The sequence below is a fragment of the Zonotrichia albicollis genome, chromosome 6, assembly GCF_047830755.1.
Source record: "Zonotrichia albicollis isolate bZonAlb1 chromosome 6, bZonAlb1.hap1, whole genome shotgun sequence".
NCBI lineage: Eukaryota > Metazoa > Chordata > Aves > Passeriformes > Passerellidae > Zonotrichia > Zonotrichia albicollis.
In genome coordinates this window covers 3,333,878-3,356,677 of record NC_133824.1, presented here as the reverse complement: position 1 = coordinate 3,356,677, position 22,800 = coordinate 3,333,878, and the positions used below count along the sequence as shown (strand labels likewise).

Genomic DNA, 22,800 nt, shown 5'->3' with positions numbered 1-22,800 from the left:
TCACCTTAATGATGTTTCTGCCTTGTGGTCATGCAGATTTTCAACTTCCTGTGTGCAGAATATAGAAAATTCCTGTGCCTGGTCACCCTCTAATTTCAGACTGAGCTGGTGATAAACTGATACATCTTAACACTTGCAGTTTGGTTAATTGTTAGGGCAGTGGCACCATGTACTGGGGACATGATTCAAACTGGAGGTGAAATTATGTGGAAAATGAAAGGGCAGAAAACATTGTGTTGGCCAGCAGTGCTCAATTAATTGGCTGCTTGTCCTGGGAAACAGACTGTAGCTGGGGGAAAATGGGGAGGTTCTGCTGGAAATCTCCTTTGCCAATCATGCTGTTCTATTTTTAATAAGGAGCTGTCAAGATTAAAAATGTTCAGTTGCTGCATACAACTGACTAACAGAAACCTTTTGTTACTTCTGTAAACGAATGAGATAAATATTACAGTTTCAGTGGGGACTTCCTTTTAATGTACTCTCTTTGTGCTCTCAGATCTACTCCTCAAGTAACTCTTTCTCCCTTCTCTTGAAAGGTAGAAGAGAGTTTGGGTTTGTTGGGGGTTTAATGGCTTTTTTTTTCTTTCCCTTTTGGATGGTTTGATAAGTGACACTTATAAGACACCTTTATAAGTCTAAGACTGGACAAGAAAACTTGGGTTGTCAATTAGTGTTAAAATGGAAAGCAAAGTAAGAAAACAGAAGTAAATAAACATCATAAATGTTCAATTTTAATTTCATTTTTTTAATATGAGAATAAATAAGACTTGTATTTTTTTCTAGAAACTTGCTGCTGACTCTTTATTTTTGAGGATGTTTCAGAATTTCACTGTGCATCATATACCACCTCTTCCATTAATCCATAATAAATGGCAGTATACACACCCCTAGATTTAGATGTAGGAGACAATGCTGTGTTACAGCAGCATTTAACACTGCCTTTTTATTCTGGGTCATTCAGGTAATGCTCTTCACTTAGGGAGAAACAGTTACATGGGAACAAGAAACTGACATCTCCATGCCACTAAAACAACTTTCACGCTTATTCATGCACCTTTAAGAACTTTGGCATCCTTTTCACTTTCTGTATTGTGGTTGGCTTTATGGATTTGCCACACACATCCCTGCTGCATTTGCTCTACTGTAGAAGATGCAGAATATTTTGTAAAGTGTAAGGCATTCATCTGGGATCTCTTCCTGTCAGCAAATACTGGTTATGATGTGAAGTAGGTTTATTATAAAGAAGACAAAACTGAAAAGAAGTATGATTTGAGTTTTGATATCTTCTAGTTTCTGTGTTAAGGAATTTGGCTTTAGTGCAGGGTTTTCATATAAGGTACTTTAGATATTAAAAGGATTATTTTATAATTGATAGGCATGCTTTAACACAAAGTTAATATAGTGACCATATATTTAGTATGTTTATCACAAGTTTCTATTCTGTGTTGTTTCTTTCTGAAGGAAAATTACATTAATGCCAGGTGTTCTATGTCAGTATTTTTAAATAAAACAATGTGTTTCTGAGGTACTAGAGATTCAGACACCTCTCCAAAGGCGGGTGAAAACTGCACCATTTGATGGGTGGAAAACTTGAGAATTACATTGATGGGTCATGGTCTATAAGTTGCTCAAATATTTAGCTGGTTGCCAGATTGCTTCAGGTAAGTGGCACGAACACCACAAGGCTTAGACAAGTGATAAGAAAGGAAGAAAAGAAGGACAAGTCAGGAATTCTCAAACTGATAGACTGTTCCCTTGATGCTGTGTTGATCCTTGCAATTTAGAAAGGGCAGCTCAGCTGCTCTCCGGGAGCAGAACTGGACTGACGGAGTTGTGGGTTGGTTTTACTCCTTGCTCGGCACAGCTGTGTGTGTAAGTTGTAGCTTAACAGAGCTTGTAACAAGATAAAGCCTCTTCCCATTCTATCAAATTCTCAGGGTCTTGACAATGTTCACAAACAGAGAGTGGCCGAGGTGCTGAATGACCCTGAGAGCACGGAGAAGCGGCGCAGCCGGGAGAGCCTCAACGTGGATGTGGTAAAGTACGAGAGCGGCCCCGACGGCGGCGAGGAAGTGAGTATGAGCGTAGAGTGGAACGGGGTAAGTACAGTACACAGTTGCACCCTCTAGCTAGGAGCTCATCCCCTAACAGCTCACCAGCCTGCTGTGCTCTCAGGAGTCTCCTGCTTCATCTGCCTCCTAGGTTTTAATTTTGCAGGATCAGTTAAGAAATGAAGAAGAACATTTTGTCTGTCATAATGCTAAAAAACTCATCATATTTAAAAGTTTTTAAGCCATCCTTTCTGTTGCTGTCCTGAATGGTGATATTTCTGCAAGAATCCCAAGCAGTTGTATCTAAGGCCAAGTTGTGTAATGCTGATTGAGTGTCCTGGTTGTGGTCTGGTGTGCAATTGCTTGTCAGTGGTTTGTTTTTATGGTAGAAATATTCTTGCAATTAACTCACTTTTGCTTTTTTCCTTTTGGTGCCATATTTGCTTGTAATTTAAATGTTTATTAAAAAAATACTCCCTCAGTTGGAATCACAAAAAACATTTCCTATGGAAATATAAAATTAGCAGTTTATTAGAAATATAAAGTTAGCAGTTTCAGAGTAAATGAAAATGACCAGTCTAACACTAAAATAATTCTAATCTCCTCCTTACCCAGCTTGCTGGAGGAAGGAGCTCAGCTTTCCAAAGTGCTGTACAGTCCATTTTAAGAGGCACTGCCATCACATAACAATGGGATGGTGACTTCATGGCTTTCTCATACTAAAATTTGTCTGGAGCCAGGGCTTGTTCCTATTTGTTTCCCATATATTGGCTTCACTGTGTTACAGATTGTCATAAAGTAAAAACATAGATATAATATATATATATATATAATGTGATTACATGTGCATTTCTCTAACCATTGTTTTCCTTTCATTAGAAGGACAGTGCAAGCTTTCAGTTATTACCTGGCCTATGTAGTTTGCTTCTGTCACCAGCTTTCCCATGCTTTATCCCATTGCTGGCAATGGGATACATATTGCACTCTTCACTAACTCCCAGCTGCAGTTCTGCTGAAAATACTCTTAGATTATAAAAGTGGTGTTGCTTTTGCTGTGTGGGAGGGGAAGTAGCCTACTTTGCAATATTGAGTGTTCTGAAGCTTCATTTCTCTTACAATAGAAATCTGTTTCTCCCCATTTTTTTTGTAAGCCACATGAGACAAAGCTTAGAATTCCAAAGCAACCTTGAGAAAACATGTAGTGCTTTAGTCTCAAAGGAGAATGTTCTTTCCATCTTTGCTTTTGTCTCTTTATTACTGTTTTCTTGGCATTGGTGCTCTCAGTGCCAAGACAGTCAATCAGCATCTATTGTGAATTAATACTGCATCATTAATAAAGCCAAAGTCAGGTTGAATAACTTTCTTTTTAATTCTCATTTTGCCCATTCAACATTAGAACTGTGTACTGTACTCCTCCCCTAATTTTCACTATACTTTGCATGACTGTATATTCTAAATGGATTAAACTTTTTTTCTGTTGTGGACATTAATGCATGCAGGGTTTGGATGGAAAGGGCCTCCTGGGAAAAGCAATAGACAGTATTTCTAGGTCAATATTCGAATCAAACTCAGTGATAAAATTTGCTGGTCTGAAAAATTGCATTTTGACATCTGAGAGTAATCAAACTTCATTTTTAGTGTGCTGAAGTGGCATTGCTTCATTCTCATCTTTGTTATTTCTTTTTCCCCCCCTCTTGAGAGAAGGTATTTTGTATTAATGTTCTACGTGAAGTGGGCAACTCTCTCTCCCTCCCCTGCAAGTGTTTCTATCTCAGTGATTTCTTTCCTCTTCTTTATATTGTGTAGTTTTTTTACCCTTGTGTGTTCCCTCCAGACAAAATACTCTGATTCTTAAAGTGGTGTAGGATCTTTTATTTGTGTCTGCAGAGCCTGAAGAGAGGCCTTTTCCATTTAAATTCTTTTGAAGTGGTCAGGCTGACTGAGAGAATAGGTGGAGTATGCAAGGGGACAAACTCCACAAAAGTCTGTCAGAAGATGTAAATTAAGATCCTTCCACATCTAATGTAATCCATAATAAGCATTGAAGGCTTTGATGTAATATTTTACACTCTTACGAAAGAACAGAAAATTTTGTTGAAGTAAATCAGCCAGTAATGATTAAAACAGACACATTGCAGTGAGGTGTTATGGTGCATCTTTATATGTCACTTTTAAAGTTCATGCCTTAAGGTGAACAGAAGATACTTGAAAATGCAAGGAAGTACTTCCTCTTAAAAATATAAAGTGGGAAGGCCCAGATTTGGATCTCTTATTATACTTTATATAAAAAATAACAGTGAGTACCTGTAACTGGCATTTTTTAACTGATCTGACAGCCTGCTGCAGGACAGATGAAAATCTTTGTGCTACTTATTAGAATGTTTGTAGTGTGAGGAATTATCTTTTCATAACTCCAGCCCTATGCTTCAGAGAGACAGGCTTTTGGGCATGTAAGTGCACTTCCAGGTGTGAAGGGAAAACTGTGGATTTCACTGCCACAGACAAGAATTACCCTTGTTTAAATAAGTGCCAGACAGAGAGATGTTGTGGCAGACAAAGTGCAGGAGGTGGTGATGGTAAGCAGCAGTAATAATGGGATTCTCATTCTGAATGACATAAAAATTGGCAATTAAAATTTGCCATAAAAACAGCTTGTGAGTTTGGTTTTTGTTTCCTCTGGAATCAGGAATGTTTTTTTTTTTTATCCTGAGCTCGTGTTTTAGAAGTGTTTTGTTAATCGAGCTGTAGTGTTTAACTTAGGAGTTTGGTATTTTTATTTTTATTTGAGGTACCCCAAAGCTTTTCTGCTTATTCCTACTTTTCTAGTTAGCTTTACCATATAGAGTTATACTCCATACCTACCAAATTTGTCCTGCCTTTGGATCATTTTCACTACTCTAGTATTGCTGATTGCAAACCACAGGAATAATTAGCCTTTTCACTGATCCAGTACTCCTAACTGGAATTTAGGTTCAGTTTATTCAGTCCTGTAAAGCTGAACTGTCTCTAAGTGTGAACAAGATATGCAATTTAGTTTGAAACATAAATAGTCAGATTTAGATCTTCTGATCACTTGGTAGCAAGGCATTTTGCCATTTGCAAGGATAATTGTAATTAATGTTTATTCCAGTTGCTATAGGCAAAGGCTCTCAAGACAGGTATCATGAACCTATCAGTAATGGTCTCTGTACTTGTACAGAGAATAAAAAGTGTGCAAGTTGAACCACAGTTCATTTTAAAGGTACATTGTTTCAGCTGCCTCTCATTGCATTAGGGACGGTAGAGAAAATTCCACTTGGATTATAAATATAGACATAAACACAGATATGTTCTAAAAATACTTGTGAAAGTGAACTGACCCAGGCCAGCTGGATTCTAGTTCCTTAAGGGAATGATGAGAATTTTGTCTGGAGGTTAGGTGAAGACCTCTTTCTTCTTGCACTTTTGTTTCAAGGAAAATTCCTGACAGAAGTTAAAGCTGAAATGAGTGCACTTTGCTCTATTATTTTTCCTTTTTTATTTTGTTTTCCTTTTTTTTTGTGAATGTCAGCTGAAAAAAAATCCTTTTTTTTTTTGTTTTTGAAATGTAATAGCAAAGCTATTTCTTGTTAAAGGTGTTTTGTATTTTACACAAATTCTAACTTGAATGCACAGCATCAGTCATGCTCATTTGTCAGTCCCATCTCAGTGATGTAGGTGAAACTGCCTGAAGATGTAGGTTCTGGTAATTGCAAGGGCCTGCACTTTGTACTTAAGGGCTGTCCATATAGTTGTTCTGAAAAAAAAAAAGTTTTGAACATGACCTAGAAATACTGTAAACTAACTGCTCAAAATTGCAAACTGTTGAATTTTTCCCAACAGTTTCATTCAGTTTTTCTCTCTCCATTTCTGACAGGCCTAGATGCCTTTTGTGATTCTTATACTGTCTCCTGCATGACGGGCGTGCACCATCTTCAAGCTTTAACTTCTCTCTTCAGTACTGACTGCTGTGTTTTAGCAAACCCCTTAAGGTTCTTGTCAGAGCTACACTTCCCTGTAAACTGGCCATTCCTTCAGTGCTGGTGTCGTTTTTGGTTTTCTATTTCTGTACCTGTGTAGCTTTGCCAGATATGTATCTAGTCATACCAAATGTTATTACAACCATTTGCTGTGTAATACATTAGTAAAAAAAAAAAACCAGACAAGTAACAATGACCTTTATAAGTAGCTGTTCACTATGGAATAAAGGTAGTTAAAAGTATCACACAAGGTATTATTGAAATGGCATGATGGTGATCTTTACAGGAGAAAAACCAAACCCGTACAAGTAAAGCATGTTCTCCAAGTGCTTTAAAATGTATTTAGAGACCTATTATATGGTTAACATCAATATGGAACTCTGGATGTCTTCACTTACAATTATTCTAAAGTAGCATTGCTGTTTAGTCTTTGTGTGAGATTTTGGCAATTATGCTTTTCTCTACTAATCTTGGTGTTCAGTGATTTGTGTATTTGTCTTTCTAACTTCTAATAAACTCACTCCAACTCAGGTGTCTGTCTTTGCTTAGTAGTGCTTTTTTCTTTTTCAACTCTTCTTTCATAATCACATAGGTTTTCTGTGGAGTAGGAAGTGGTCACTTCTAATCTTACTAAACTGTTGGGGTTTTTTAAGAGTAAAACATTTAAAAATAGAATTGTGGTCACTCTGGGTCAGCACAGCAGTGTAAAACATGAATGCAATATATGAAAAATTAATTTCATTGTGGTTTACTCTTTTGGTAAAAATTAAAAACTAAGCACAGGAATTTGACTATAAGTATCTCTGATCAGAAATATTTTTGTTTATGGATTTTAAGGTTAAACATGTTTGCAAGTAATGTAGATATGTAGAAAGATGATGGAATGCTTTTGCTTGGGGCTCCTACTCTGTAACCATGGTGTGCTCATATGAAATGGTGGTGGTGAATTGTTGGACTACTGTGGTGGGGCTTTATTAATGAAGAATTGTGGCTTGGGCATGTGTTCACATTTAGAAACCTGTGTTGCACTTTGGAAGGAACCCTTTTGATTTGGTCAAGTCGTAGCTGTATGGAATTACATGTTTAGGTAAATGTATACAGTATAAGCATATATGAATAGCAATGAAAAAGTAATAATTGATCCCTGAGCTGTTTTCAGGGCGGGCTGGGGGAGGGCAGCAGCTCCTGCAGTTTCACATGTGTTCATTTCTTTCAGGATGGCACTGGATCCCTAAAGCGCAGTGGCTCCTTTAGCAAGCTCCGAGCCTCCCTTAGGCGCAGCAGTGAGAAGCTGGTTAGGAAGCTGAAGGGAGGAAATTCCCGGGACAGTGAACCAAAGAACCCAGGGTAATTCCTTATCTGCTCTTGGCTGTGCTCTGTCCCTTGCTCTGTGCCCCACTGCAGCCCAGGGCAGCTCCTAGGGCAGTGTTCCCTTCCCTGCTTAGCTAGCTGCATAGCACACACAGCTATGTCTTAAAGAAAAAATGAAATAGGAAATAACTCCTTAAGCTTCCAAACTTCCAAATTGTAAGTTCTGTAACATCTGAGGATTTATATTTGCTTGTAAGAATTAACTCTATTAATTTTTTTTTTTTTTGCTGCTTTACCTACTTGAAGATTAGAAAAGCTTCATAGAACTACTGATAATTGTTAATTACCTGCAAAACTGTTCTTTTCACACAGCAGTGGAGTATAATAAATATTACTGGTTTTTACAGTAAAAGCCTGAATACACTAAACCTGCAACTAACATTCTTGATATAGCTTAGTGTCTTGATATATTCTTGATATAACTTTATATGTTGCTGTGAGCATAAAGAGAATTACCAACTGAAGCCCCTCTTGGTTTCTGTTTTTGGAAGACTCAGATGTCAGAGAGCAGAGGAGAAGTTGAAAAAACTTGAGCCTAGTTGTGCATCTTACTAACATTTTGGCTCCAATGAAATCTGGTAAAAATCCAGATTGACTGAGTGTAGCTGCTCACTCTTCCCAACTTGCCATATGATGATGGATTTTAATGTAATATTTCTTATAAATCCATAAAATCATTCATCACTTAATGGCTGCTGCAGAGAAGATGAAATGTTCAAATGTACCTGCTGCTTTTCATAGTGGCACTTCTGGGTGTTCCCCTCACCCCCAACACAATTGCAGCCCATTTTACAGGGTTTTTGCCCTTGTTGTGAAAAACTACAACTTATTTAGTTGACAGGAAGCTGACAGTGTGAATTTGTGCTTTAAAACAATCATATTGGAGAACTTGGGGCAGCTTCTAATGGAGCAGCTGAATCTGAGTGATGTAGATGATGATGATGATGGTATTAGTTAAGACAGTGACCTGGAGGCAGGGTCTCACTGTGTTTCTGGATGTGCTCCAGTGAAGTTTTGTCTTATTGCTTTTATGGCTGTAAAACATGAAGTACAGCAGCAGTACATGTAGAATTATCTTCCTTGCATATCTGTTTCAAATTCAGCCTGATCTGAATTTTAGAGTTGTTGCTTAAAATTTCACTGCCAAACACTTGATGTGGAAGGCATTGAATAGAATTGAAGGCCAAAATTCCTTTGCATTTATTGATACATTATTAAGAACTACTTCTGAGATAAGAGGTTGGGAAAAAACTATGGAAAGCACAAGATTAGAAGAATGAAATGTGTAAATGTAAAATGCTTTAGGGAAAACAAAGGCAACCCAATATAGAACAAAAGGGAGATTTCCTTCTTTTTCTGCAGTATTAGCAGCTTTATACATTGGTTTTCTGTTTCTATTCCATTTTGTCCAGAGTTCATACATCACAGTTCGGGTGTGTTGTTGTATGAATAGATACATTTATCCATAGCTGAATTGGCATTTTCTCCTCAGTTTTGTGAGATGTGGAAAGGCTTTCAGTTTCACAAAAGCCAGGAGGTTTATTCCTTATTCTCTATAGTATTTATAGCTAGCTCTTTCTGCAGGTAAATAACTCCATGTTTTGGGTGCAGAAAATGATGCTCACATAGAAGTGGAGATGTTTGGCTTTGCAGTGCCTGTGGGAGCTCCCCTGCCCTGTCAGTGGGTGCTCCTGGGTTGTGTTACCTGGGCAGAGCCCTCTCCCCAGGCTGACACGAGTTACACCCTGGGCTCTGCAGCTCCAGATGAGATTGCCTCACATGGAGGCATTGATGTGAAACAAAACTGAAAGCAAAGCTGCGTCTTCCTTATTTTCCCGTTCTGACAAAATTATCTTGTTTTTAGCTGTCACCATAGTTCTCAAGGAATAAAACTTACAATAAGTGTATTATATTGCCAGGCTTTTCTGTAGATAGGCACTTCCAGTGTATAGAACAATAAATACTATAATTTCTGTTCTTGTAGTAAACAGAGTTTTTAAATCCTGATTTATATTAGCTGGTTTTAATAACAGATGCAGAAACTTCTGGTATTAAACACCAGCTTTGTAGGTCATGAAGCACAGCTTACATATTGGTATTCCAAAAAATCATTTTGATTTCATTTTGTGAAGAAACTTAAATGAATAGAATTATTTTTTTTCTTCCTCTGAGTGTAGCAAAAGGCATATTCAGTTGTTACCATGCAGACCTTTGGGTTTTAGTGTGTTTGACAGGTGAATATTTCAATACAGACATAGCACACCTATAAATCGTCCTTGCTGTGGAGGCAGCCACTCCAGGCAGAGCACTCCTGTGCCTCCCTCCTCACCAGGAAGGCTTTATTAGAACTCGATTTACACCTCTTGTTTGTGCTCTGCTTCTCTAAATAGCAATTGACAGTGCTGGTGTGAGCACTGAGTGAGAAATACTTGGATAACAATGACTGCCAGGATGAAGGAAGGACTTAGTGTCCATGTTGTTACTTGATACACAAGGTTGAAGAGAACGAAATGGAAAACTCATCAGGGAAATTGTTTCTTTGCAATCCTACAAATGCCTTTTTTGACAAATAAGTATCTTAAAACTGATCTTTGAAACATGCAATACCTGAAGCAAGGTATCAGTTCTTTAGAGAATTCAGTTCTGTAATAATTTAACTTTGATTATTTAGTGTTCTTTATTTTGTCACTTCAAAAATATTGACCACACAGCAGAACAGTTAAGATCTCTAATCTAAAAGGAAAAAACAAGCTTTCATTATTGCTATTACTTATGCACAAAAAAAATTCCTGCATGTTCTTTGTGGAGTCATGTTTGTAACATGGAAGAAACTATAAGTGCAATTGCTAGACTTAAAGTTCTTAAAAGTGTTGATTTAAACAAACCCAAACAAATAAAAGACCAACCCACAAACAAAGTAGTATCTCAGGTATTAATATTTTTTTTTTATTTGGCACTTTAGCAAGAACCTAAAATACCTGTGTGAACTTCTACTGGTGGATTTTCTGTTTCCCTGGAATGTTTTCCATAAACCTTTGTGCTCTTTTGGAGAGTTTTCTGTAACATTTTGTTTGTTTTACAGATTAACTTCCTTTGACTTCCATATATAACCCCTGTTGTAGCTGTTTCCTTGAATAAATGAGAGGTGTACACCATGCATGAGTCCTTGCTTTGTTGTTGCTAACACTCCTGTCAGATATTGTAAATTCTGTGCTTCTGGCTTTGGAAACACCCAGATGTAGTGCTGGGAGAACCAGCCAGGCTGTGCTGTGTGGAAGCTGCTGCCTCATGTTTTGGTTCATTGTCCTGCTCAGCTTTTGCTTTACCAAAGCATTTCAAACTTGTGCTTTGACTGTGAGCAGTGTTGCTTCAGTAGGAAGGAAATCTGGTATGGAAAAACCTTCCCATGCTACTGGAAGGCATTGGAAAGTTTGCTTTAGCCATTGTCCTGAGCTGCAGGTAGCACTGCAGGGTTGGGGCTCACTGTCTTGTGACCAGTTATCAAATATGTATTCAGAGCTCTCATTTAGTTCTGAAATAGGTAAAGAGCTCGTGAAAAATCAGAGCAAATGCAGAATATTCTGAGGAGTGGACAGGCACTGGTGTAAAGGACATCAGACATTAGGGCTGATCATGAATTTCATGACGCAGACTTGAAAATATTTTTTGTTAAATCTTGTGTATATTTGAGAAATATAGGTAAATTATTTACCTACAAATTAATCCTCATTTGAAAGAGCAGCAGATACTGCAGTTAATGCAGTGATATTTTGAGTGTAGTAGCTCCTGCATAGGTAATTAATTTTTTCCCCTCTTCCATTCCTTTCCATACTGTATTCCAGGGTGCTTGTTAGCACTGCTTGGAGTGTTGTAAAGCCAAAAGCACAATCAAAGTTAACAGCAGCAACCCATCTTATTTCCTTTCACTTTGAAGTACTTAAAATAAAACATTTTAAAATGCTTTAAAAAAATCTATTCTGAAGACTTAGCTAAATGAGGCAGAAAGTACCAAACTAACTTCTGTTGTAGCTTTTTCAAGGTAAATGCTGCCTACACAACAAAGTCATCTTTCAGATGTTTTTTCCTAAACTGTTTGAATGTTTTGATGCTTTTGTAAGAAGCCACACAAAATTGAAACTGATAATTAATGAATTAATTAAAACTCAGTGTAAGTCACTGTAATCATCTGATATGCTTTAAAAATTGAGATGTTGAGTTAAATCAGTTGCCTGAAATGTTTAAGCTCTGAGGAGCATGTAATTTTGGGGGGGGGTTTATATGTAACTAGAAGTGAGTGCAAATCTCTGAGAAGTTGTGTAGTTGTTACCCCAAAGGCTGTGCCTCAGGTCACTTGGGAGGCTTTGTTCCCCCTCCCTTCACTGTTGCTCGTTGTTGTACTTGTGTTTTTAGAGCTGTAGTTTTCAGCCATTCTGATCAGTTTATCCTTGCATGTTCACTGTCCTGGTTGCAGCATGAAGCGTGCCAGTTCTCTGAATGTTCTTAACATGGGTGGCAAGGCTACTGAAGATCATTTTCAAGTAAGAAGCCCTACAATACTCTTACAAAAATAAATACTGTTAGTAGGGTTTGGGATGAAAAGAGTGTGATAAATAATAACCCAACAACCTCGCAGTGATTGTAAGATCCTACTTCAGTAAGGTGGTTGAAGGCTGTGCATAAGGCATCATTCTCTGACACTTTGGTGAATTATGATTAATTTTAAGAAAGGGTTCAAGTCTAGCCAGAAAAGAGCATTGGCTTTTATGATACCAAGCAGTCTCTGGCTTTGGACTTCTACTACAGTGGATATAAAACTTATGGAATATTACATTCTTGTAAAAGCAACTTAAAAATGCAAGAATTGTTAAAGCCCAATATTTTCAATATTTTTTAATTCAGCCCATTTATTGCAAAGAGCCCTGTCAGTGTAATTGTTGTATGTAACCAGGTGCCCTTAAACACTTCAGTTGTTTCTGAGGTGGCACAGGAGCAGTCTCAAAAGTTTGTCTGATCTGTGTTGTGCTTCTGCTAACACAAAAACTTATTTTGCTTAACTGTTCATGGTGTGCCCAAGTGCTACTCCTCATTGCCTGTTTTTACCTAACAAATCACTGTTTAAATTGTCAAATGAGTGAGCAATGTTCTTCTAAACACTGCTGTGTGTTTTACTAACACAGTAACTGCTACTAATTTTAGGAGGATAAAATTGCTTCTCTACTAACAAAACTGTAGGTGAGGATCTTGATCACCATCTCCTAAAGCAGCAGCAGGGAGGCCCCAGCTGTGGCTCTGGTTGTGCTCCCCAGTGGTGGAAAGGTGGTGGAGCTGTGTGGTCCTGATGAATGTGCTGCAGAGTTCTCTGTGGTTGAAGTGTGAGCAAAACTTTGCTCAGGGTGAGGTTCAGCCAAAACCAGTCCAGGGTAAAGCACAATTCTCTGCAGCAGCAGTGCCAAGGGTGTCAGAGAGCTGTGTCCCAGGTGCCCCTGACTGGATGGATCCCCAGTGTGTTAAATTGGTGTCACTTCCAGAGGAGGGGATTTTCGTTGGTTGTACAACCCAGTAGTAAAAATCAGTTCTTTCTTCTTGTGAACTTTTGTGGTCCCTTTACTATCCATACCCATGGCAATTCCCATAAATGGGCTCTTGCATTTCTGAGGCTTAGGCTGGATTGTAAGGGTGTTTATGCTTTATAGTATTGTTAGTTAAAAATTGGGGAAAAAAATGTTTATTGGACTCTGGAAAGCATCCCCCTATCCAGCATGAACGGTTCTCAGTAGTTCCCTATGTTTGTTCCCATTTGTTAAAACTGGTACTTTGTTTGTTTGAACTATCTGGACATCTGCTTAATTTCTTTGTTTGTTTTTTTCCCCTTCACGCAGGAACGAAATAATTGTCTGACAGACTGGCGAGCTCTGAGTGTCAGTCATTCTGACCTGGCACACTGAGAGCTGGACAGAAGCTAGCTAATATTCCTTGTGAATAAAGAAGCACTGAGACCTTCAAAGCTTTGGTTCCTCATCCTTGTCCATAGGAACACCTAGTTTGTAGATGTTTGTTGGTTTTTTTCCAATGGACTGCTGTTTTTACTTTTGAAATAGGGACAATTTTAAACACAGCATTAGTGAGTGTTTTCTTCTAAGGGAAAACTATAGATAGGTATTGCTCATTGCACTGCCCCTGTTCATGCTACTTAACATAAATTTCTTTAATAGATCTGACTATTACAGCAGCCAAAAAAAAAAAAGTAAGAAAACAAACACATTCAATGTGTACCAAAATGCAGTGGTGTTGGAAAATAGAAAGAAACTGTGTGGCAGTAAATCCATGCAGTGCTGGAATGAGAAATGGATAAATTTATGTGCATTACTGTAGAAATTCCAGTTCAGCATTCTGTAGAGGTGGGGTTTGCCCTTGCACTGCTGATTCTTGTAATGGTAGAAGCCTTGGCTAGCAAACAGCACTTAGACATGACTTAACCACTAGACTGAGCTATTAAACCTTACAGAAGTGATGGCTGGGGGTGAGTTACATTTAGATAGAATAAACAGCAACACCTGTGACCATAACTTCTGATGTTGCAAGTCTTAGGGCACAATAGTCAATGGATATAGGATGGTTTGTGTACATCAGGAGAAATGGAAAAAACCTTTGCTTTGTGTGATTGAAGAATACTCAAGTTTTGGACTGCAACTGTCCCAGAGCAGCTGCTGCTGCTTTCAGGGGAGCACCGAGCCTCAGGTTGACTTTCTCGCTTGTCCACTGGAATTCACAATCCCATTCTGTGTTTGCTGAAAGTGCCCAACATTTCCTTATGCTGATCCCAAATCCTGCCTTTTCCCACACCAGCTGGTGACAGCAGCAGCAGGCACTGCACGCCAGGATGTCACACTGGAGTGGCTGCTCTGCAAGGACCACTCCCTGCTGAGGCCCTCGTGGGAGCACTCAGAGGCTGTGAGTGACCTGGGTGACCACATATCCGTGTTACAGGTTGATATATCTGTGCTGTCTGTACACAGGACTGCTGCTGGAACAAAGTATGTATGTATGTTTTAAGGATTTTATAGACCTTAGGATTTCATTTTGCTTTTCTGTAAAGCTTGTACTTTTGTTCATCTTCTGTAAAAATTCCTATTTGTGTGGAGTTGGATAAGAAAGTAAAAAAAAAACAAGCAGTGTGTGTAAAAATGTATTTGTGAGTTGGAAAATGTCGAACAAAATTAACTTTGGGAAAAGCTGGAAAATTCATTCAAAGTCAGCACCAACTGAAGAATACAAGAACATAGGAAAGTTTTAGTATTTGAACAGTAATTAGAATTAGTACTTAGTAGGAGTTTCTGACTGGGCTTGCACCTGGTTGTAAGTTGGTTCCAGTAAGTGATGCAGGAGCTGTCTGTGTAATGCACTTCCCAATGTTTACCAGGAGGTACCGACTGAGCATCTCTGCAGGGGCAGCCGTGCCTGGTGCTCCTGCTTTGGAGACAGTGTAGGAATGCTGAGACAATGCTGCTAATCATTTTGTAGAAGTTTGAGCACATAGTGCAATTCCTTAATGAACTCGAGCAGGAACAGGTTGTTGCTCGTTTATCTTAACAATAGATACTCATATAATGTTGACTCTTGAGTTTTAATCTTTTTATTAAGAGCTTTTTATATTAAAAAATATGTAATATATATACTTCTTTTTCCCCCCCTAAAGTAAAACATGCTCTGTGCCCCTGCTGGCTGACTGGGCTGGCTTTGCTCAAAGAGCTGGCTCAGGCTGCCAGGCCAGGGGGGCCCTTGTGCAGCCCCCACCCCTCTGGAGTCTCCAAAAAAACCCCACAGAACTATTCAGACACAAAATGTTTTGGTAGTAAGGAATTACTTAAACTGAAGGATGTGATTCCCACATTCAGCTTTGAAACAGAATTCTTTGCAACTTCTCAAACCCCCAGCCCTGTGTAAATAAGCAATAAGTTATGTAACCATGCCAAATGACAATATACAGTGAGTTTGAAAGTGCTAGACTGTGGTTTGTAGAGGGTGATGGTGAGGGAAATTTCCTGGTCAAGATCTTGCTGGTGGTGGCATTATTAATACTGTGCTTCTAAATGTTCTAATCCTTTATGTAGTATTTCAAAGTGTGATGGAAGGTTAAGTTGTTGAGCTAATGCATATTAAACAACTTTTATATTTAAGAGGTTCATTTTTTTTTCTGAGAAGAAACAAATTTCAAGACTTCTTTAATCCATAATCCCTGAGAATAGTAGCCAAGTCCTTACTGTTAGGAGCCAGTGAGCTGTTAGCAGTTTGAGAACTTTAAAAAAACACAAAGCAAATCAAAGTCAACATTCCCTGTGTTTGAAGCATGGATGAGTTACTGTCAGGACATGGTTTATGTATATTTATATTTCAGACAGGCTTCTCAGTTCACTTTTATGCAAGATTTTCTTTCTGGATTTCCATTTGTAAGGTTGTAGTTATAGCTAAGAGTCTGCATAAAGAATACATCCAGAATATCCAGTTGTATAATTCTGGGATGTCTTCAGCACCAAATCAAATCAGCAGCTCTGATGAAATGGAAAACCAGAAAAGACCTTCAAAATTGACAGACACCTTGTCAGGATAACTGCAACAGTGCAGTTGTGGTTTTAATCTGGCATTTTTGTCCTTCACTAAAATTTTAAGGGGGAACTTGTATAGAAAGGTAATGAGGACTCCACATTGGGCCTCAGATTCTCCCACATCAGTGGTGAGTCTGGTGTGCAGCAGGATGGGCATGAGCTGTACATGGAATTGTTGTGATGGAAAGGTGCCTGTTGCCCTTCTGTCTCTGGCTGTGTGCTATATTGGCAAAATTCAGTCTTGAGTTTAGAGCCTACTGAATAGTCTTGTAAAATGGAATTGTTTCATGATTGGCTCCTCTTCTGGAGGAGTGACTGACCTGTTGCTGTGGTGTGCCTGCACTTACACAATGCAAAAAGAGTCAGTTATCTACAGTTTGTGCTTCCAGTAAATGACACCTGCATCCCCCAAGCACTCCCTAATTAGTAAATTAAAATGGTTTTGAGCTTGAGAAGTATTTGTACTTAAATTGTATCATTTGAATCCAGAGATTTTGCAGATGGTATGACTGTGTTGTAAATATCTAATAAAAGGTGTGTGCAGTGCTGCACTGACAGTTGTGTTCACAGTAGTTGCTGATAGTTGGTTTTTGTTATGTAGGTCACACGTTGTGTCTGAAGGCTGCCAGGAGTGGCATTTTTGGTCCTGTTTGTACTGAGAGAATAAATGTTAACAGATGTGATGCTGACAAGTTTAGTTCCATTGTCATGGATTTACAGAAGTACACAGGGCTGTGTGTGTGTGTGTGTAAATATTTAGAATTGAGGAGTACCTCAAACATCTACATTGGATTGTTTTTTTTTCCCCTAAAACCATTCACAATTGTGCCAGTACACTGAACAACTGAGGTCAGTTGTTAAAAAACCTGAAACAACAAAGCAAGAGGCCAAACAGAGTGTGGGGGTCTCGTGGAGGCCCAAAGGCCCACGCTGGGAGGGTGCTTGTGCTCACAGGGAAGCTGCAACACTTCCTTGGTTACATCTGCTTGTAAATGAGAAATATTTAGGGAACCATAGTTTCTCAAGTGTCATTTAACATTTCAAAGTGTAGAAGAATATTTAAGTAGTCTTGCAGGATAAAGACTTAATACATTCTAGACTGTAAATCTTCTTTGTAAAAACTACTTCCATTTTTTTTCCTTGTATAGAATACAAATCTCAGTTGTGAAACCCAAAGATGAATAAAGCTCTATAAAGGGAAGGTTCTTAATTTGCATTTATTAAAACTTAAGCACATTTCAACACTTTTGACACAAGCTTCAATGGACAGGTGCTGTGTTGGGTTCCTGTGAGGGTTTGCAGCCCCAAAGCTGTGCTGGGGGTGGGACTGAGGGAGGGGGTGCTGGCTGTGAGCCTCAGTGGGGCTCAGCTGCATTTGAGACTGCAGGGTCTGTGTGTGCTCAGGAGCCAGGAGACAAACTGGAGAGAAATAACCAACAAACCAACAGGGAAATGACACAACATTGAGCAGACAAAATATTACTTCTGTTTGTTGGTAAACCTGTTTTTCACCAGGTAAACTAGAATTTGATTACAAACCCATGTGTGACTTATAACACTTCAGGGCTGTTCCAGCAAGCATTTGCAAGTTTCGAAAAAGAGTGATCAAAATATCATTGACTCAGATTTTGATCAAAATATGACTGAGCCTTTGGAGATTTGACACTGTTCTGGACATGGCTCACAGCAAGGCAAACTCCTGGGACTGGAGCCCAGCAGTTGATGAGGCTTTTCTGTAAATGAATATCCAGGTAGGGTTTGGTGCCTCCATGAATCAGCAGCATCTCTGTGTGGCTGCTCTGCCCAGGCCCACAATGGGATGGTCCCTGCCTTGGCTGCAGTTCCAGCCCAGGGGCACAGGGCAGGAACAGCAGAGAGCTGGAGTGGCACCTGTGCTGCATCAGTTGACCTTTATTGGAGTTGGTAGGGAGGAGGCACAGAAGGGGTAAGGGTTTTAGGGAGGAGGTTTTCCTGCTTGTCACTTTTTCCTTAGAGGACACAAAGGTTTCTAAGCTTCATGGTTGGATTTTATTAAAAGAAGCTGTGAGGTCATTTCCAAATACAGAGATTTAAGACATTTCAGAAAAATGATTTAGACAAAACTTGTGCTATTTGCACAAGGGCCCCTGAAACATCTGAAGGGGTTGCAGAAGGCACTGAAAGCAACTCATCCTTTCTGCTTGCTTACAATCTCCTTCCTTCAGCTTCAAGCTGTGCCTGTTCTCCTCTGGAACCTCCCCAGGCACTCACTCAGGGTCTCTCTCCCTGAGTCACACTCAGTTGTCCCTTGAGAAATCTGCCCCAGTGCCAGCTGAGGCAGTTTCCAGCCAGACAAAGCTTTCAGCTCCCCAGCTGCATGCTGGCACATGGAAAGAGGATGAATGTCCTGAAGGAGGAGGCAGCTTCTCACAACCACAGGGTTCCTGGCCAAAAGGGACCTGAGCAATGCCACCCCACAGACACACATGGAGCTCCTGGAGGAGGGGAAAGGTGAGAGCTTGCTGAGTGTGTGATACAAGTGAGCATCACTCACTGATGAGAGCAGGCACCCAACAGAGGCCTCTGGACAGTGAAACTCCACCTGGCTTGCTTTCACATGGAACAAAGGAAAAGTTCAGCTATTGGAGAGTGGATGTCATGGCAGTGATCTGAGGACAGCAGAAAAATGGGACAAATAGCAAAAAGACAGGAAGAGTACCCATGTGAAGCTGTAACTGAAAACCAAGAATCACCTCAGAAGAGCAATAGCATCTGAGTGGATGAAAAGAGCTGAAGGTGCCCTTCAGGATCATGGCTGAGCTGAGAGCCCACAGCAGGGACACAGGGCATGAGAGGCACCAATCCAGCAGCCCATGAAGAATGCTGATTTAGCAGAACACAGAGCAGGGCAGAGCATCAGGGAGAACACACAGAGCTTGCCCTGAGGCTACACAGCTTCAGCAATGGGCAAAGAGAACAAGGGGATGGGGGATGTGGTTTGCTCTCCTTCAAATAAAAGAGACTAAAGAGGCTTTTGCTATGAAGGGAAGGGACTGAAAAGCAGGAAAAGAGTAGAAATGAACCATTAAAAAATTTTAAAGAGTGCTATGAAGCTAGATACACTCATCTAGTACAAAAGCAGTGCAATTTTAATTCTTACAGTAAGATGTTAAAGTACCTTTATGGGATTATTTTCTTTAAAATCTTAATAACAAATGGTTTTAAAATAGGCCAGCTGCTTTGTGACAAAGAATGGTTATCCTTAATTGGCAGCATGAGACCCAGAACCACCAGCAGGCAACATAAACAGGCTGAATTTCAAGTCCTGTTGGGTCTGGAAACAGGGTACAAAACGACAGTAAATGCTGTTTCTAGATAAGCACGCTATTAAAATAAAATGAGACATCAGATCTCCCCCATCCTGGGGATTGCTACATCCCACTCCATTGTGCAGCCTCCACCTGCCCACAGCTTCCCTTTCCTTCAGAACCTCCAGGACACTCATCTCACAAGGAAAAGCTGAATATCCAAGAGTAAAAAGATAATTTTGCACAATGCAGACAAGGCTAAATGTAGCCATACCATTGATCACATACCTCACCATCAGTTTCTCTCATCTAGGAACAATTGCATTTCAGCAGTAATTCTTCCTGAAGCAAAGGTCCTGGTACATTTTTGGAGCAGGAGCCTTTACTATGCAAAAGTGTTACTTTATTCCTTTTACACCTTCCAGCTGCACTGTGTAGTAGCAGAAGGATGGAGGGAGATGGGGAGCAAAAACAACACTTAAAGTCCTCCTGCTGCCTGCTCCCGGTGCTGCTGCTGCTGCAGGGGAGGGTGGGGGCAGCCACAGCCGCCGGGCCATCAGCCTCAGCAGCAGCTGGTTGGACCACGTTATCCCCAGGGCTGGAGTCACTCTGCTGCCCACTGCCCTGCAAGGGAAGCATTACACATTTCTGCACGCATGGATTTCACAGGAAATACTTTCTGTTGTAACCAAACTGCACTAGAAGGCATCAGGTATTGTTTCTCTAACATATATTGAAAACTTTGGGTCTTCGAAGACAGAGGTGACAGGGTTTGCTCACAAAACTTAGGGTCTCCCTTTGGCAAGGAAACAGCTGCAGGAGAAGTGATTCTACACAGAACAGCTGCCATTCTTTCAACTACAGCTAGGGGGAATACCTGCCTCCATCTGGACAGGCCTCTCTTGTAACGGGAAAACCACACGAGAAAAATGACTGAACTTTTAATATTTGAAGTGTGTAACTGCTGGCCTTGGATTCCATTTGCAGGTATATTTAGAAATGTTGGGTAAACAGAGCACTGCATTTGTGTGACTTTCAACTCAAGGTTTAAAACAATTTTTTTTCTCAGGAAAAGTGTGATTTCTCCAGTAAAATAAATACAAGATAATCAGGCAAAAATAATAATTGAACCTTATCCTTGTTCTGTATCAATTCCAGAATCTGAAGGACACAGTGAAATTCTCACAAACACCCATTTATGTAGCACCCAGCTTATGCAGTAAATCAAGGTTATAGTTAGGATTCAAACAACAAATACATAGATTTGAGTCCTGTTAATATCTTGGTGTCAGAAGATACTATTTTGGGTTTTCCCTTAGCTCACTAACAAAGCCGGCTGCTAGGGTTTGGCTGCTGTATTTTTTAAACAGACAGGAGGTTCAAGCAGTTACATCAGAGAAAGATGCAGAAATACTCTCATGTCAGCAGGTACTCAGGCCATTAACTCCAGGAAATTTTTCCTGCTAACTTGTGATCAGGGATTACAATGTAAATGTGTTTGACAGTTTCTTCCCCCTCACAGCACGAGCTAGTGCTGATCTCCAGCAAGTCCAGCATTGCTGGGTGAATGCCCCAGTGCTCCTCACATGATCTCGCAGCCTACCCTGGGGTGACAAAGCTCAGGATGGTTCAGAGCTGCTGTGTCTGGCATTGTCACTGCGTGGGTGACTCACCTGCAGCTGCACTGAGCAGCTTCCGACTCGCTCACGGCGTCCGTCACCTGAAGCACAAACACAGAATTGCAGCTGACCTGGGGTTCTGGGCTTGTGTTCAGCAAGCACAGGGGCAGGGAAGGGAACCAAGGCAAGGAAATCCAAGTTATCAGAGCATATATTAAGCCAAGTTAGAAAACACTTATTCTTTCAAGGCAAACTAAAATGGATTTGGGAATCACAAGCTGAGTTTACAGTGTTAGAACTACTTAGCAAGGTACAGCTTACATTAATTAAATTACTATTAGATGGATACCTTATTTGTTAAAAAAGAAACTCAAACCACAAACAAATCCCCCACATTCACAAAACTGTTGCAGTGCTGTAGCTGGAGATAAAAAGTACAAAAGCCCAGATCTCCCAAAAGTGCCCTGTTCTCAATGATTTCAATACCTTTGAAGTTTCTCTGAGGCCTGCACATTCCCCTCCCAAGGCCACATTGGAGTGTGAATGCTTCACCTCTGGCATTCAGATGCTCCTTCAGTTTGAGTGGACTAACAGCAGTGTCTTCCTTGTTTTCTCAAAAGAGTACTCTTTGTGACCAGTATCATTGTGGGTTTGTTTTGGCCCAGCTCAAGTCAGTTCATGCACTTTGAGGCTTCAGGAACCTCAGCAGTTACACAAAAAATGCTGAATTCCACAGAAATGCAGCAAAGTCCCTGGTGCTTCCCTGTCTCCTGGGCTATAACTGCCTGCAGAGCTCCCAGAGCAATCCTCCTGACAATGGCATTTGAAGCCAGCGATAAGAAAGAACTCTGTTATTTTGCTCTGATGCTCTGTGCAGTTGCTATACATATCTATCTCTGTTAGCCTTAGTGGGCAACTTTTGAGAACATTAACTTGTGTCATTATATTGCAAAGGTTCCATATCATTGTCTCCTTATTGCAAGAGTTTCACACCTTCTTAATGTTTCTTGTAGGCATCTCCTCCAAGCACTGACTCTTCCTTCTTCACAAAGCAGCCAACTGACTCCAATTCCCTCTCAACCAACTGAGTGTTTTATAGCAAATGAGTGTTTTATAGCACTCATCTTCTCATTGGCTACAGCTGTGGCCTGTTAAAGTCAGGCCTGTTCCTAATCTCCAATAATTGGCTCAGCTGCAACTCCTTTAGGGGTAAGATTACTTTCTATACTACCTTTATTTTCTTATATTCTATCCCCCTACAATTAACAGCCTATAAAAGTTTAAATAATAAACTTTGAGTAGTTAACATTTACTAAAGCACATCAGTTTAAGGAAGCTTCAGTTTCCATCAGTCATGGACGGTGATAATTTACCAGCTGACGGTGGTAAATTCAGCACCGTGAAATCTGCATTCACACAGCTTGTTCCATCACCCTCCAGCCATTTATTAAGCAGATAAGAAGCAATGGATAGCTTACCTGGTTAATGCACACGATGGGAGTCCTGAACCTGGTGCTCAGGCTGTGCAGCTGAGCCCCAAAGGCCTGCAGGTAGCGAGCCCTGAGGGCAGCGTGGGCCGGGCCGAAGTCGGCGCGGAACAGCGCGGCCATGGAGTCGACGAGCACCAGGCGCGCCATGCCCCGCGCCAGCAGCGGGCACAGCCTCGACAGGCACTGCTGGAACGTGTCCTGCACACACAGGGACAGAGGCAAAGGGCCCTGCTGGGCATCTGGAGACTGAACTGCAGCAATCACCGCTGCACACGAGCTCAGGGAGCTCTGAATCGTGAAGGCAGCTGGTGGATCTCTGAGTCTCACCAGTAACCACAGCTGGTGGTTTTACTGAGGAAGAGACAAAACTGCAACCTGCAT

At 40.4% G+C, this 22,800-nt stretch overlaps 2 protein-coding genes across 12 annotated transcripts in view; one reads left to right on the top strand and one right to left on the bottom strand.

The window, feature by feature from the left end:
* The window catches only part of KLC1 (kinesin light chain 1), a 44,957-nt gene extending 30,347 nt beyond the window's left edge, over positions 1-14,610 (top strand). Inside the window, exons 13-16 of one of the 9 annotated variants that reach the window (XM_074542289.1) lie at positions 1,962-2,072; positions 7,266-7,396; positions 11,892-11,958; positions 13,300-14,610. In XM_074542289.1, the coding sequence (XP_074398390.1) occupies positions 1,962-2,072; positions 7,266-7,396; positions 11,892-11,958; positions 13,300-13,365 (375 nt within the window). In that variant the 3' untranslated portion in view covers positions 13,366-14,610. Of the gene's footprint in view, positions 1-1,937; positions 2,100-5,946; positions 6,266-7,265; positions 7,397-11,891; positions 11,959-13,299 lie in introns of those variants that run through there. The other 8 variants (XM_005483273.4, XM_074542288.1, XM_005483272.4 and 5 more) reach the window with 8 other exon arrangements.
* A 501-nt stretch (positions 14,611-15,111) lies between these two features.
* XRCC3 (X-ray repair cross complementing 3) overlaps positions 15,112-22,800 on the bottom strand; it is a 13,372-nt gene continuing 5,683 nt past the window's right edge. For 2 of the 3 annotated variants that reach the window (XM_074542292.1, XM_074542291.1), the window contains exons 6-8: positions 22,408-22,617; positions 20,984-21,073; positions 15,112-19,934 (exon numbers count right to left, since the gene is read on the bottom strand). In XM_074542292.1, the coding sequence (XP_074398393.1) occupies positions 19,620-19,934; positions 20,984-21,073; positions 22,408-22,617 (615 nt within the window). In that variant the 3' untranslated portion in view covers positions 15,112-19,619. The remainder of the gene's footprint in view (positions 19,935-20,983; positions 21,074-22,407; positions 22,618-22,800) is intronic. The other variant, XM_074542295.1, reaches the window with a different exon arrangement.